Source organism: Micropterus dolomieu, linkage group LG11 (assembly GCF_021292245.1).
Source record: "Micropterus dolomieu isolate WLL.071019.BEF.003 ecotype Adirondacks linkage group LG11, ASM2129224v1, whole genome shotgun sequence".
NCBI lineage: Eukaryota > Metazoa > Chordata > Actinopteri > Centrarchiformes > Centrarchidae > Micropterus > Micropterus dolomieu.
In genome coordinates this window covers 15,643,425-15,657,326 of record NC_060160.1, presented here as the reverse complement: position 1 = coordinate 15,657,326, position 13,902 = coordinate 15,643,425, and the positions used below count along the sequence as shown (strand labels likewise).

General features: G+C 41.0%; 3 protein-coding genes across 3 annotated transcripts in view; 2 read left to right on the top strand and 1 right to left on the bottom strand.

Moving 5' to 3' along the window:
* The window catches only part of adam17a (ADAM metallopeptidase domain 17a), a 21,961-nt gene extending 14,146 nt beyond the window's left edge, over positions 1-7,815 (top strand). Inside the window, exons 12-19 of the mRNA XM_046062790.1 lie at positions 2,399-2,598; positions 2,744-2,847; positions 2,988-3,122; positions 3,789-3,919; positions 4,121-4,199; positions 4,401-4,489; positions 4,636-4,695; positions 6,850-7,815. Of these exons, the coding sequence (XP_045918746.1) occupies positions 2,399-2,598; positions 2,744-2,847; positions 2,988-3,122; positions 3,789-3,919; positions 4,121-4,199; positions 4,401-4,489; positions 4,636-4,695; positions 6,850-7,266 (1,215 nt within the window). The 3' untranslated portion in view covers positions 7,267-7,815. The remainder of the gene's footprint in view (positions 1-2,398; positions 2,599-2,743; positions 2,848-2,987; positions 3,123-3,788; positions 3,920-4,120; positions 4,200-4,400; positions 4,490-4,635; positions 4,696-6,849) is intronic.
* Positions 7,816-8,734: 919 nt separating this feature from the next.
* Positions 8,735-11,064, bottom strand: iah1 (isoamyl acetate hydrolyzing esterase 1 (putative)). The gene is made up of 6 exons (XM_046062793.1): positions 10,940-11,064; positions 10,743-10,795; positions 10,422-10,573; positions 9,581-9,742; positions 9,363-9,484; positions 8,735-9,134 (listed from the first exon to the last, which is right to left on the bottom strand). The coding sequence occupies exons 1-6, from the start codon at positions 11,000-11,002 to the stop codon at positions 8,958-8,960; spliced, it is 729 nt and encodes a 242-aa protein (XP_045918749.1). The 5' UTR covers positions 11,003-11,064; the 3' UTR covers positions 8,735-8,957.
* Positions 11,065-11,763: 699 nt separating this feature from the next.
* On the top strand, positions 11,764-13,188 carry LOC123979066. The gene has a single exon (XM_046062792.1). It carries the CDS (start codon positions 11,822-11,824, stop codon positions 12,818-12,820), a length of 999 nt encoding a protein of 332 aa, XP_045918748.1. The 5' UTR covers positions 11,764-11,821; the 3' UTR covers positions 12,821-13,188.
* The last annotated feature ends 714 nt before the right edge of the window (positions 13,189-13,902 follow it).

Sequence of the window (13,902 nt, the reverse complement as noted above, 5' to 3'; positions counted from 1 at the left end):
TATTTTTCTGAACTCATTACTACACATAAACACAATCCCAGGTTTCTGTTTAAGACTGTGGATCAGCTGGTAAACCCAACCCCTCCTTGTGCCTCAGCTGGAAGTAATGATGACTGTGAATTGTTTTTATCTTATTTTACCAATAAGGTGGTGTCAATCAGAGCCTCTATTACCCCCGCGGCCTCTTACTCAGAGGTTCCTCACCAGCAACAAGAGAGTTTTAACCAGTTTTATCCCATTGACTTGTCTGAGCTTTTAAAAACAGTATCACAAATGAGAGTGTCCTCCAGCCCACTTGATGTAATACCTACAAAGTTTTTACTGAAAGTAATGGATTCTGTTGGGCCCCATTTGATCTCGGTTTTTAACAACTCCCTATCTACTGGTTGTGTCCCTGATTATTTTAAAACGGCTTGCGTGAACCCACTTTTAAAGAAGCATAGCACTGAGACTGCGCTGCTTAAAGTCACCAATGACCTTTTAATGTCTGCTGATGAAGGCATGTGTCCTGGTACTCCTGGACCTTAGCGCTGCTTTTGACACCATTGATCACAACATCATGTTAGACAGACTGAGACACTGCGTGGGGATCTCTGGTACTGCCCTAGAATGGTTTTCATCCTACCTGTCAAATAGGAAGTTTTGCGTGTCTGTAAACAACTATGTCTCTTCGTTCTGTCCAGTTAAATATGGTGTGCCTCAGGGGTCGGTCTTAGGACCCATTTTGTTTTCCTTGTATCTGCTTCCCCTTGGACATATTATCCATAAACATGGTATTTCTTTTCATATTTATGCTGATGACACACAAATATACTTGCCCGTCAGATCCACAGACCCTGGAATGCTGAGTTCACTTAACTGCCTTTGTGAAGTTAGAAAATGGATATCAAATAATTTCCTCCAGCTGAACTCAGACAAAACAGAAATCCTGGTCATCGGGTCCCAGCAGATGGCAAATCAAATACTGCCATCTGCTGGTTCCCTAGTAAATCATATTAAGCCTGTTGCAAAGAACCTTGGTGTTTGGTTTGATAGTAAATTAAATTTTGAGCAGCACACCACAAAGCTTGTTCAATCATGTTTTTATCAACTTAGAAATATAGCAAAAATTCAATCTATGTTAACTTTTAAGGACACCGAGACCATTTTACACGCCTTCATCTCATCACGCCTGGATTACTGCAACAGCCTTTTCACTTGCTTAACCCAAAGATATACTGATCGACTCCAGACTGTCCAGAACTCAGCTAACCAGAACAAAAAAATATGACCACATTACCCCTATTGTAGCTTCACTACACTGGCTCCCAGTATGTTTTAGAATTGACTTGAAAATTTTATTGATCACTTTTAAAGCTCTTCATGGCCTCTCGCCTTGTTATATTTCTGACCTTTTAGTCCCATACACACCAGCACGTACCTTGAGATCCTCGGGCAGAGGTCTGTTGTCTGTTCCAGACTCTCGACTGAAAACTAAAGGGGACAGAGGGTTTGCTGTCAGGGCCCCGAGGTTCTGGAACCGCCTGCCCGAGGAAATCAGGTCGGCTGAGTCAGTGAACTCTTTTAAGTCCCTTCTTAAAACATACTTTTATAGGAGAGCCTTTCCCGATCTTATTTTACTTTATTTTATCCCTTTTATTTTGTTCTATTTTACTTATTTTATATTTACCATAAACGTGTATTTTAGTCTTTTCAATGTTTTCTTGCTTTTATCTTGTATTATTTTAAAATTTTTGTCTTTTGGGTATTATTGTCTTTACAATTGTTAAAGCACTTTGTAACTTGTTTTTGAAAAGTGCTCTACAAATAAAGATTATTATTATTATAACAAGCTACTCAGACAGTTCTGAAGAAGCACTGAGTTAATGAGGCAAAGTGTGATAAGAAGTGTGAATGCCATTCCTAAGTGAGTTGCTTAATCTACAGAGTGTTGGATAAATGTGAGTCACAGTTGTTCCTGTGAAATGTAATGACAGACAGTAAATAAATTGTACCTCCTCCGACGTCAGCCTTAACAGCTAATATGCACATCACTTTTGCTGCAGTTTAACTGTAAAAAGTGCTGCTGTTTATCTAAGCAAGGGTTAAAACGAAATCTTGAACCACATCAGTACGCATCAGTAAAAAAGCATACAAAGGCCATGAAAATGTTTGCGTGGCTGTAAATACATGCATTGTTTTGTCATTAAGGATAAACTCGTCGCAGGTAGAAACACCATTGTTTCACTAACTTTGTATACATGTTCCATGTAATTGCTTTTTCATCAGAAAAAGCTTTACATCTGTTCTAATATGTTAGCTTCACAGCAGTCACATTGTCACATCGTCTTTCACAGCTGAACATAAAGAATCTACCCCTAGATAATAAGTTCTGTCTACTTCCCCTTCCCTCCTAAAGCGTTTCTCCAACTGCAGCAAGATCTCCGTAGGAAAGACGTTACGTTTTAAGGCTCCCTTGTGCTTCATAGAGAGGAACAGTAAAGTATGTGGGAACTCCAGAGTGGAGGATGGGGAAGAGTGCGACCCCGGGCTACTCCACCTCAACGATGACCCCTGCTGCTCATCCGACTGCAAATTCAAACGTGGTGCACAGTGCAGGTATGAGATCCAAACAATAGATCACTTGTACAAAATCCACTTGTCAAGTCTAAATACATTCTCAAACACTGGATTCATTGATTGAACTTAAGATGTCTGAAAATCTTTGTTCTAGTTTGAGTCACATATGTCTCTGTCTCCACAGTGACAGAAACAGCCCTTGTTGTAAGAATTGCAAGTTTGAGCGGGCTGGAATAAGGTGCCAGGAACCCATTAGTGCTACCTGTAAAGGCATATCCTCCTGCACAGGTGAGCGCCTCCTGCTGGTGTAATGCAAGAACTGCAGCGACCACTTGATGGCTGTTTTCTTCTGTGTTTTGTACCTTTTTTAAAATGATAAATTGTTAATACCTTGAAAACTACAACTCCCTACCCTTTCTTCACGTCAGGCAACAGCAGTCAATGTCCACCTCCTGAAAACGCTGCTGACAACACCGTGTGTGTTGACAACGGCCGATGTCGCAATGGAGAGTGCAACCCCTTTTGTGAGGCCATGCAGAATCTTCAGTCCTGTGCATGCAACGGTAAAGACCAGTACATTTGTCACAAGATTGTGGAATGAAATGTGCAAAAGTCACACAATTAGGAAAGCTTCAAGAGGTTTGTCCGACTAATGTTGTGGATCCTGCCAGTCTGACTGTAAAACCGCAGATTCCCAGTGATCATGGAGGTCCCGGAGAAGTTTAAACCAGACAGACAAAATTAGGAAATGTAAAGAAAAGAAATGGAAATCATACCTTGAAAAATTCAAGTATGATAAGAATCTTGTTTAGTTGAGATTAAAAAAATATAATCCTTTCATAGATGTATTGTAAGAATATGTTGTCAGTTAAACACGAAGACAAACTCCCAGGAAGACGCATGTTTTGTGTATGTGGGGAAAAAAACACCAGCACTTGTGTTACGTGGCAAATTTCATATTTGAACTTTAGTTGAAGGATTGGAAGGTCCACTGGTGGATGTAGAAAATCCCACAAGCCCTGGGCTCATGAAACCCCCACAAACTCATTCCGGGAAAGTTGACATTAGAAAAAAGATTTTTCTGGATGGCAGTGGCATATTAAAAATATTTTAGGAGATGAACATGTCTGAATGAATGACTCCAGTCTGAATTAATCTTTCAATCTCTGTTCTGAAAGTGAATGTGTGCACTGCCCCTATTAATGGAGGGTTCTGTCTTCTGTTTGCAGCTACAGAGAACTCCTGTAAAGTGTGCTGCAGGGGAAAAGATGGCACTTGCTCTCCTTTCCTCCAGACCAATGGCAGTTTCCTTTTCCTTCGCAAAGGAAAACCCTGCACTGTGGGCTTCTGTGACGGGGCCGTGAGTCACCAAATCTTTTATATCTGTCCACTCTCCAGACAAAACTCTAGCTGATCCTCCCATTTCCGTCATGTTTAGTATTTTCCTGTCACGCTCCAGCACTGACGGGGCTTACAAAATTGTACAAAAGTCACAATGAGTTCATTGATTTTTGCTTTATTTGACTGTTTGGAGAGCGTCAATTTTCTCTTTTTAAAACAGGGAAAGTGCATGAAGCAGGTGCAGGACGTGATCGAGAGGTTGTGGGATTTTATCGACAAACTGAATATTAACACATTTGGTAAGCTGGTTAGAACAGGCCACTTTCAAATCTAGTCAACCATATGATGAGGATGAGTATTTGGAAAGTCAGTCGTTTGTGTTGTTGCTAATGACTATAGTACCTGAGTTAAGTTCAAACCTGATTTGTTGCTTAAACTTCGGCTTTCTGTTTGTTTGGTTTTTTTATCTACCACCGTCCTCAACGCCGCTTCTTCACCAGGGAAGTTTCTGGCTGATAACATTGTGGGCTCTGTCGTGGTGTTTTCCCTCGTCTTCTGGATTCCTCTCAGTATCCTGGTTCACTGCGTGGTAAGAAACAGCTGGACATCCAGTTACACTATTTCCTGCATACCATTAACTGCTCCTTTTTAGGATTCTGTAACTCTGTGGTTGAAGTTAAATCGCTTCTTCACCCGCTACGTTAAAGCCCTGTCCTTTTGTGTTTATTTCTGCAGGACAAAAGACTCGACCAGCAGTATGAGGAGAACACAAAGTCCTTCTTTTACCCTCCAAGCGTAAGTTTCTCATCTCTTGTATGCCCATATATGATCCTGTGCACTAGCCTTGCTGCCACACTAACCAACTAATACGTTACTTTTTTAAACACACTGACATCTTTAATGACGGAGGGAGAGGCGAGCATGACGGTTAATTGTTCATGTTGGAGGTATTTGCTCTTTTCATATTCACCATTAAACTAGGTGTTACAATTCAGCAAGTATCCTGCAGAGAGGAAATTAAATAAGTTTCAATGATAAACAATAAAATAAGAATTTACTATTTTATGTATTTGCACGTGCACCAAACTTATCTCTACCATGTTAAATGGTACCATGTTTGTTTTATTATTAAAAAGCTAACAAATTTACAAAATCAAGAATCTTAAAAGTAGCAATATAACTTTATAAATAACTTTTTGTTATTTATATTAAAGGTCCTTAAAAAAACTACATTAAAACATCAATCAGCTTTTTACTAGCAACTTACGAGTACACAACATAATGAGCTACAGTTCAAACACAAATTTAGAAAATGTTGCTGTTCCTTACTTCTGTGCACCAATCAGGATTTAGCAATTTTTGAATTAAAACAGTTGTTTGCTTGTTGTTAAACAATTGATGATCCCCAGATTGTCTCAAAAATGTTACTTTGATTGTTCTTTATTTAGTCATATATTTTAAATTTAATGTTTAGTCATATATTTTAAAAAGTAGGATTTGAAACCAGGTTTTCCGAGACTTTAAGAAATGCTGTTTGTGCCGCCACAAGAGCAATGCCTCAATTTGTAATCTGACAAAATATTTATTGTCTCTCTGACATTCAATGTATGCTACTACAAACCATTCATACTCTTTAACTTAATAAACATGTTTGTAACATCATTCCCAAGGCGGTCCTGAGAAATCTGGTTCTAAATTGATTCAAGCCTTGAAAATAAGAGCAGAGCAGGAGCAGGACACAAATGCATTTAGAATCCCGAGGAAAAAGCTCTAACTTGAAGCAGTGTGAACTTGTGGTCAGGTTATCTGTCAGTAAGGGCCTCGCTCTCCCTGCTCATTTTAAGCTGCGAATGACCTGTCCATCACTCTTTGCCTTGGCCCTTTCTGTTCTCATTGGAACTGCAGCAGATGGTGGAAGTTTGTAGTAGAGCTCCCGCCATAGGTGAGTGTGTGCGCCATGGTTTGGTGTTGCGAATTGCGTTGCCATTAGGTCCATGATGATGCATGGTCGGTGGGATACTCCTGCAGTCCCTTACTCCTTGATGTAATCGCTGATCTGGTCATTATTTCCAGCCTCCTCAGACTCACCGGCGTCTTTTAATCTGAGAGATGACATGAGAGAGGCTCAAACTAAAACATTTCAATGTGAACAAAGCTATAAGTGTGTTTCTCTGTACAGACATCGGCCGTGCACAGACATCTGCCGTGCAGAGTCGTATCCGATCAGAGGTCACCTCAAGGAAGGCAAGATTGCATTTGAGGAGTATTCAAACAGAGAGAGGACTGTGCAGGCTGCACCTTGTTGTCTTTTGTGAAATCCGATGCAGTGTGTGTCAGTATTTTAAGTTTGCATCTGCTGCTGACATGAAGAGGGTAACGTCCTTTAGGTGATCGTTGTTTTTATTTCTCCTTTCTTTTTCTTTTTTCAATGGCTGTCTTCACTGTGTCAAGTCCTTCTTAGGTTTGAAACACGTGGAGACTGAGGGCACATTCCTCTATAGACTTTTCACATGGCAGACATTTTGATTTGTAGTAGCAGGAAAAGTGCCGGAGCAACTAATTAATGATGGCTTAATTCCATTTAGGTATGACAGGAAGTCCTGCAAGTGAGCCAGCATGCACAATAGCAGGGTCCTTGTGCTTCTAGATGGACTGCAGCCATTATTAATATTAGTTACACCTCTGTTTGACAACTCAAGATGTCCACTGTGAGAAATGTTCGTTTTACTCATTCCCTTTTTTAAAGGGGGTATTGGGGATGATAATGGGGTGGAGGTAGCAGATTTATTTTTTTCAGATTTATTATTCAGATCTATTTCTGGATAAAGTATGAAGATCAGGAGAAATATCTGATGCAGAATGGAGTAAAAAGGGAATGGATCCCATCTCAGTCAGACCGTTTTGACGCTTTGACGTGCTTCAGTCTCACGTGTTGTTTTTGCTCTTCAGAGTCAAGAAATGCTGAGCAACCTCGAGTCGGCGTCCGTGCGCATCGTCAAGCCTCCTCAGCCTCCCTGCTCCTCCGCCGGCCCGACCGCGCCCTCCTCCCTGCCCCTGCAGCATCAGCAGCTGAGCCAGCTCGGGGCACCTCCCGCGGCAAGCAGCAGTACCCAGGCCCCCGGCCCGAGCTGCGGCCCCACCCCGGACAGCGCAGGGGGGCTGCGGATGGCCACCATCCAGGAGGACACCAGCAGCGACTCTCACCTGGGAGAGGAGGGCCTGTCGGACGATTTCACAACCGCAGGAGCCTGCTCGTTGGCTACGAAATCCTCCTACGAGGATCTGACAGAACAGAACCTGCCAGTCAGGGACCGGCGGCGGCTCAAGAGGCAGGACTGCATTGACACTAAAGAGACCGAGTGCTGAAAGTAAACCACCAGTACTGATACGTGTTTTAGGGAACATGCAAATACATACGCACATCATGGATTTTTCTTATCACAAATCACAGACCGTATCTGTTGAAAGGTAAAAGCATACATGTTTTGTAGGTCAGTGTACGGCAACTCTAGATGTGGATGTTAATCAGCCAGCTGTAATTTGGATTTAAGCACCATACGAGTAATACACAAGTAGTGTTAAATCCCTGTCACTGCAAATAAATTAGTTACTGAATTCAGGTTTTTGTGTGCCTGTGGTAAAATAAAGCTGCGTCTTTTTCAGTTAGGGTTTCCTTGACCAGATGAAGCCTTCAAGATCAGAGTAGGTCTGTGAGATTTAATCCACCGCAGCCCTGTTGCCATCACACATTAGTTCAGTTATCTTTTTGTCATAACCCATTGGCTAAATGGTTTCTGAATGCACATTAAAAAATTATTTACATATCATATTACAAAATATCACAGTGAACCCAAGGCTCTATCTTGCCAGTGTGTGTCCTGTTGTCAAAGATTGTGGATCATGTTGTTTGTTTTTGTTTGTTTTTTAAAAAAGCATCACATTAACAGCCTTACCCTCGCCCACCGCCTTCCCAGATGTTTGTGCACAAAGTACTGTGTTCATAGCAATGCAACTCACCCATTTGCTCCACTCCATATTGATGTATCTGTGGTTACTTTCCCGTGAAAGGAAACATTTCAGTGTGATATATTAAGCAGCAAACACTTAACGTTGACTTAAAAATGTTTCATCTTGAATCTGTCATAACTGCGCTAGTAACACATCACTGGATAATTGAAATAATTTGTACATGTTTTTACTGTGCTGTGTCATCAGTGGTTTGTTGTTAAAAATTACAGCCTTATATAATATTTTGACCCCCCTTGTATTTGGGATACAACATTTTAATACTGTGCAAGGAACGAGGGGTTGTCTCTTACGTCAGTATTACACTTATTGTATTCGTCCATCTGTTGAAACTAAGAGATGTTGCAAGACTCTAATAGAATGATGGTTATTTTTTGTCATGTATTCTTTCTGTCTGGTTTATCCCTCTATGAAACGACATGGTGCCTTTTCTGATTTTTGTGCCTAACCGTCCCAGTAGATGAACATGAGTCTGAACAATCCTGAATTTAATTTGAAAAGAAACCGGCGAAGGTGCTCAATGTTATTTTTCCGCTTGGGTCTTCTGTGCCAATGTGAGTTCTGCGCCTCTTCCTCTTATTTAATGCGCTCTCACCACTGTTGCCTGCTGTGTCACGTGTTAAAATAGTGAAAAATGTATTTAACAGTAGGTCATGGAAAAAAAAAGCTAACATTGACTTTACTGGATGAATGTGAACTGATACAAAAACAGACAGATGTCCTGTGTCATCTGTTCTGATGTGTATATTCTTAATGTTTAAAAATGTCCACCATTGAGTTACTTTTTTGTTTCTGTTAACTACACACCTCAAAATAAAAATCTTTATTGTGCATTTTAAACTTGAATACATGGTCTTGCATTTGACATATACACATCACAGCTGCTTCATGGTTTCATAACCGGAATGCAGTCGTGTCTGGCTCGCAGTTTAACAAGTGCAACACATGAATGCCGCTGAGTGTTATGTTCTCCACAGAATAATCAGCCTTGTAGGACCTTAATGGAAGATGTTTTTCCAACGTCCTCTCCTTCACTGGTCACAGAGGAGGCTGCTCTCGGGGCTCTTGGCATCGATGTCTCCCCAGTAGGGCAGGAGAAAGGGAAGGTCAGTCACACGACTCTCCAGAAGCCTCCACAGCTTCTCAGCCACAAACTTGTTTCCCTTCTCTGAGAGATGCAGTCCGTCGGACAGGTAGGCTGTGTAATCCTGTTAAATTATGAATTTGGAGAAAGATAATAGGGTATCATGAAGAATCTAAATACTTTGTCTGGTCACTTCCATTCTTTTAGTTTGTCTCAAATATGACGAAAAAGAAAATGTTTGAAACATTTAAGGACACCATATTGACAACATATACTGTATTTACATAGAATCGTAAATGTCCTACAACAACAAAAACAACATGCAGCAGTGACCATGATGAGTACTACCCACCTGTCCATCTTTCTGCATGAGTGTCCAGAGGTCCAAGACGTCTGTACCACACTCGCCAGCAGTCTGGACGCACGCCTGGGCATACAGGCCAGCTACAGAGTTGTGGCGATTGAGAGCACATCCTGGGTAATAAACATGAAGCATTCATGATCTCTGTAGGCCTGTAGAGTAAAAATGGTCTGTGTGACGAGGAGAGAAACACTGTGAATGAATGTTACCTTTCAAAATGCACTCCTTCTCCCAGGCTGGCTCATGAAGAGGTGGAGGAGTGATGAAGATGACTCTGTCTGCTGACACTCCAGCTGACGCCAGGAGCCTGGTGATCGCCTTCAGGTTCTCTGAATATTCCTGCAGGGGGACGTGCTGTTGGGGGTTTTTATCTTCATGACAGGAACAGACAAAAGGAGGCAAAATCATGCACAAACATTAGGATATCATGGTTGATTATTAGTGACAATATTTTTATGCAAACATTTTCAATTAGTCATTTTGGATAATCCCAAGAAGCCCGAGCAGTGGATGACATCTGAAGACATTTAGGATGGTTCTCCAGTGATTCAGTCTTGCACTTCCATAAGATCCAAGCTCCAAACATAGCTTCTTGCCTGGTAAATATCCACATCTTTTAAAGCAGGTTTTGAGTATGGAAAAGTGACAAAATTTGATGAACTGAATGTACTAAAAATGCTTGATTTTTTTTGTATGCTTTTTGTTGCACTGTATTGTCCCACAATTCAATGCACTAAGGAAACAAAGGTGGTTCTCACACATTCAATATTTGGAAAACCATTTTGCTTTCTCTGGTCCAATGTAGGCTGATTGCCACTGGTGTTTTAAAGTTGCGGCTTGGCGTCCAAAAGGCACATATTGAATCATATATGATTCAATTTTATTATATTGTATTGTAGTGATAAATAAACAAAGTAACACAAACACAACTGTCCAAATATTCCTAAAAAAGCAAGAACAAAAGCACAGAGATCCCTACTCAGATCAATCAGATAGAGAGTTACTGAACTTCTTAAATTGTCTGTACAGGTTCTGTCAGTGAAGTTTTACCTTCCAGTGCGCAGTCGTTGGCTCCAAAGAAGACAGTGACAGCAGCTATGTTGTTGTCTGCTGGGTTTTGGGTGTCGATGAGGCGAGGAAGAACTATCTTGGCCCATCTGGAGTTGTAGCCAGACAGTCCTCTGTTTTCAACATCGCACGTTCTGAAGGCAAAACACGTCATATTCAGATATTAGTGAAAGGCACATCAATTTGGTTGCTTACAAAACCATCACATCAACACAATTTCTGTTCATAACTCTGGACTGTTACTGAAACCTGAGGTGTTTATGCGAAATTTAAATTAACAGCTAATATGTGGGAACTACTTACCTTGCTAATTTGTTGGCAATTTCTGCACCCCAGCCATTGGCTTGAAAGGAAAACTGAAAGAATCACAGCACTGTGTTATTAATGGCATAACTTACTGAAGCTAGCAAGCTAGCAGCTACTGCTAAATAACTGAGTAGCAGACGGTATGCAGAAAAATATTACAGTCCTTAAAGATCAGTTATCTAGCAGGAGCTGACCTGTGTGATGGAGTCCCCAAATAAAATCACTTTAGGCCAAATTACTGTTTTGTACTTGGACATCTTGAAAAAGAAAGTAGGAACTGACTGCAGAACAACCCGAACTTCCGGTTAAGGGGAGCCGGGGTGTGTTACCATACTTCACAATAAAAGTCTAAACATCATGACTTTTTCTATATTTACTTTTTTCTATAATTATGCATTTTGATTTTAGCTAGATAGATACAATTATATAATATAAACCAATAAAAAAAACTGTATTCATCATTATATTTTGCAAGCCCATTTCTATAAGGAAAGCAAAAAAAAAAAAATAGAAATGTGTGAATGACTGAGTAAATATGAATTACGAGTTATTGACTTACTATTGCATAAATTTTATGCATTTAAGTTAAAACCTTTCTAAATATCACATTATTACCTTGAAAGTCAAAATTTGGAGGGTTGGCTAAATCACAGAAACACCTTTCTATATAACGCAATACCAGTAAGGACATCCTTCTAACTTTCTTGAAGGTATGATTTATTGCAGGACTGTTCAGGACTGTGCATTTCTTTCTTGAAGTAGCTCATATGATTAAATTTAATCATATAAGATGATGAATTTGCATAATTCTTGCAGTTTTGCGGTTGTTTGAATGCACTTATTGTAAGTCACTTTAGATAAAAGTCTTCTTAATAAATGTAATGTAATATGACATATTATGGATATCTGCATTAAGCGTTTGGTTAATGGCTGCACACAACCATAGACTGTATAGAAGTACAACAGTACATCACAACTTTGATTTGACTTCTTCATACCCACCACTGGGGGCGCTGTAGTCAGACCAGCCTCCCTCCGCAACACGGAAATCAGCTGTCTTTTCGCTCGCCGTAAACATGGCGGAGGTCAGGCATCGTCTTGGAAGGGGGACGTACATCTTTGCACACAAATTATGTAAACGCTACCTCTTGCAAAGTCTGAACAAACAGGGCACAAGTGCAACTCGGGCTTCGTCTCTGTCAGCGGGGTTCCTGTTGGGTGACATTCAAAATGGCGAACTGTTTGGAGCCGTTGGAGTCTCACAGGACGGTTTCACAAGGGTAACGCCACTGCATGGGATTGGTAATGTCTGGGGAGACGGAAATGTCTCTGAATATTATTATCTTGGACTTAACAAAGAGTATTCACTCCCAAACAAGACACAAACTCAAAATATAGAAAGAAATATCTCTGTTTATAGGAAAAATGCTAAGTTTCGGAGGACTGGCTGCACCATCAGGTCTGCTTGTCCACTACAGAGCCTCTGTAGTCAGTTTGTGTCTACCAGAGCTTACAGCGGCAACGGAACCCGATCTGAGCCCCTTTACAAAACCAAAACAGGCTACTATGACATCCTGGAGGTGACTCCTATTGCCACTCAAGCCCAGATTAAAACAGCCTATTACAAGCAGTCCTTCGTCTACCACCCGGACAGAAACGCCGGCAGCGAGGACGCCACAGTCCGTTTCTCTGAGATCAGCGAGGCCTACACCGTGCTGGGCAACAAGGCGCTGAGGAAGAAGTACGACCGGGGTCTATTGTCCCAGTCAGACCTCCTCGCAACAGCCAAACCCTCCTCCCATGTCACCACAGGGAGCTCAAAGCAAACCGAGAGCCGCCGGTCTGTGGTGGGGGGAGACAGCCGAGGAGGCGTCTTTGATTTCGAGAAGTTTTTCAAGAACTACTACAGCGAGCAGCTGCAGAGACAACGAGACATCAGAGTCCGCAAAGAGGAGATGCTGAAGAAGAAGCAGGAGACGATTGAGGAGAAGGAGTTGGGCAGGATGATGGAGATGGGAGTTGGGCTGCTGCTGGCGATGGCCGTGGCTATACTGATCAGCTTAAAACGCGGTTGATGTTCGTCCACAGGGAGGAGATGAAGGATGAAGTGAGGAGGACAGTTTTCCTTGTTAGGAATTATGGACACTTTTAAAATAAATTTATTGTGGTTCTCTTGAATCATCACCACCTTTCACACTACAAAAAAACCCTGCTTTTAAAACACTGTCTGTCTTCTGACCTCTCTGTGCAGGGAGACATGAACAACTAAATATCAGTGAAATACCATGGATGACTTAACATCATTTTCTCTAGGATTGCACCAAAAAACTGCCAGTTAAAGACTAGACTGTAATGTGCATAACAATTCAGTTCCCCATTCTGAAATTGTGCATCTCAACCCAGTACTGTCTACTTCTCATTCAATACAGTATTCAGTTCACTACTTGTGATTCTGTGCACTGCTTTTTTGCTTGGTGTCGTCCTTTGTCACTCAAGTTTGTTGGTCACACACAGTCAGCACAAGACTCCCAGCGGCAGGGACGGGGTCTTTTTTAAATGTTTGGTGCTGATGCAACACATAAGGTTACCAAATCAGCTGTTTTTGCCAATTCTTTACAAATGCCAAATGTTGTCTAAACACAAGCAGCCCTTCAAGAAGAAAAATAAATATATATCTCATTAAACAATAAGTAAAAAGATTATGAATAAAACCAGGCATTTGTAACTTTCAGTACTTTACAGTTCTGATACAGAAACTTTTGAGTGTCGAGGTTTCAGCTCGACCCAAAAAAGTGTAGAGGGTTCAGCTCTCGGCTCTACCCAGGAGTCATTAATCTGTCACTCTGCCATGAATCACTCTTTAAACATCGTCCTACAGTAGTAGTGCTACAGTTCAACTCATTTGGCTTTTATAAAGTCACCTGTCTAGCAGATGTCTTTATTTTTATAGTGGAGAAAAATATTATTGTTTTAATGTATTGCTATTTATGAAGTATTTATAGCAATATAAGGAAGTAGGGGATGTGTGGGACAGGTAACACATTAAACAGGTGCATTATTGGAACTGTGGGTTTACGCTCATAGTAAGTGTAGATAGTAATAGTAATAGTGAAGAAATGTGCCTTGGATTATATATATTGTAAAAATATTGTCCTGA